Raw genomic sequence first — 1,144 nt, 5'->3', positions numbered from 1 at the left:
TTCGATTCGTCCTGGATGAACGAGCAGCTTGTGTTAAACGCGGGAAATACAATTACCCAACATTCACACTTACAAACCTTCTATGGTGAAAACTGAACATAACAAAATACATCGGATGAGATAGTAGTTCCACACTCGCGCTTCTAAATAGTATTTCGCGGCACCAAAAGGGCGGTGTACTTCGCGCATTGCGTGGGCCTTTCGTATACCTGGGAAACAGAGGTCGCTGGTGACATTCCAAGAAATGGTATACCGACTCGCAATTCACTTACAGAAACCGTCAATTCTGTGAGCCCTCTTTCTCTTGGTATTGTTCCCAGACCGGCAACAATTTGAGTAAAAACATACTCCGAGAGTTCTTCAGCTGTGGCGAATTCAATCGGCAAGATAATGCAATCATCTCTGAGCGACACTGCTATGATCGGAATGCAAGAGAGCTCTCCGAGCTTACTTGGGAAATAGAAACTCGTCTCCTTCATTCGTGGTGATCCGAACACTGGCCTGCTCTTTCCCAGTAGCCGTAACATGTAAATGGGTGGTATCAATGTCCAGAACTTCACTCCGCTCCGGGATTATCATGTGCTCGTTCAAACTTCTACAAACCGAGCGGAGGAGCTTCTGAGACGTGAACAACTACCGAAAATCACCACAGTTGTATGTATGCATATCAATATCGAACAAATGCTAGTTCACCATCCTCTAGGACACGGAGTTCCACATACCTTGAGGATGCCGAAATCGATAACATATCCATCATCCCCAGCAGGCCAGCTCTCACACGTCAAGCGGAGCTTCACCGTATAGTTGTGCCCGTGGAGTCGTTCTCGGAAGCCCCGGTGTCTGAGCGATTTACACCGTATGAGTGAAGCCGAGCTGTCCGTCGATTTAAAGGCTTATTTCGCCGCGAGTAGGATAGACTTCTCCCGAGTGGGGCAGCTATGCCACCCAAATATATACCAATGAATTTCGCAGTCGCATGTGGTAAGGAGATCAATTCCGCCGCACAACTCTTCCGAGTGGGGCAGCTATGCCACCCAAATATATACCAATGAATTTCGCAGTCGCACGTGGTAAGGAGAACAATTCCGCCGCACAACTCTTCCGAGTGGGGCAGCTATGCCACCCAAATATATGCCAATTAATT

The 1,144-nt window shown here is 47.7% G+C and overlaps 1 protein-coding gene across 1 annotated transcript; it reads right to left on the bottom strand.

Moving 5' to 3' along the window:
• Positions 1-447: 447 nt before the first annotated feature.
• Positions 448-618, bottom strand: Pmar_PMAR004776 (hypothetical protein; the record flags this gene model as incomplete). Its single annotated transcript, XM_002778615.1, has 1 exon — positions 448-618. A coding segment is annotated over one exon (171 nt), but the record flags the coding sequence as incomplete, so codon positions are not given.
• Between the last annotated feature and the right edge of the window lie 526 nt (positions 619-1,144).

The sequence above is a fragment of the Perkinsus marinus genome (genome assembly GCF_000006405.1).
Source record: "Perkinsus marinus ATCC 50983 genomic scaffold scf_1104296948506, whole genome shotgun sequence".
Classification (NCBI taxonomy): Eukaryota; Perkinsozoa; order Perkinsida; family Perkinsidae; genus Perkinsus; species Perkinsus marinus.
This window is presented reverse-complemented; position numbering and strand designations above follow the sequence as displayed.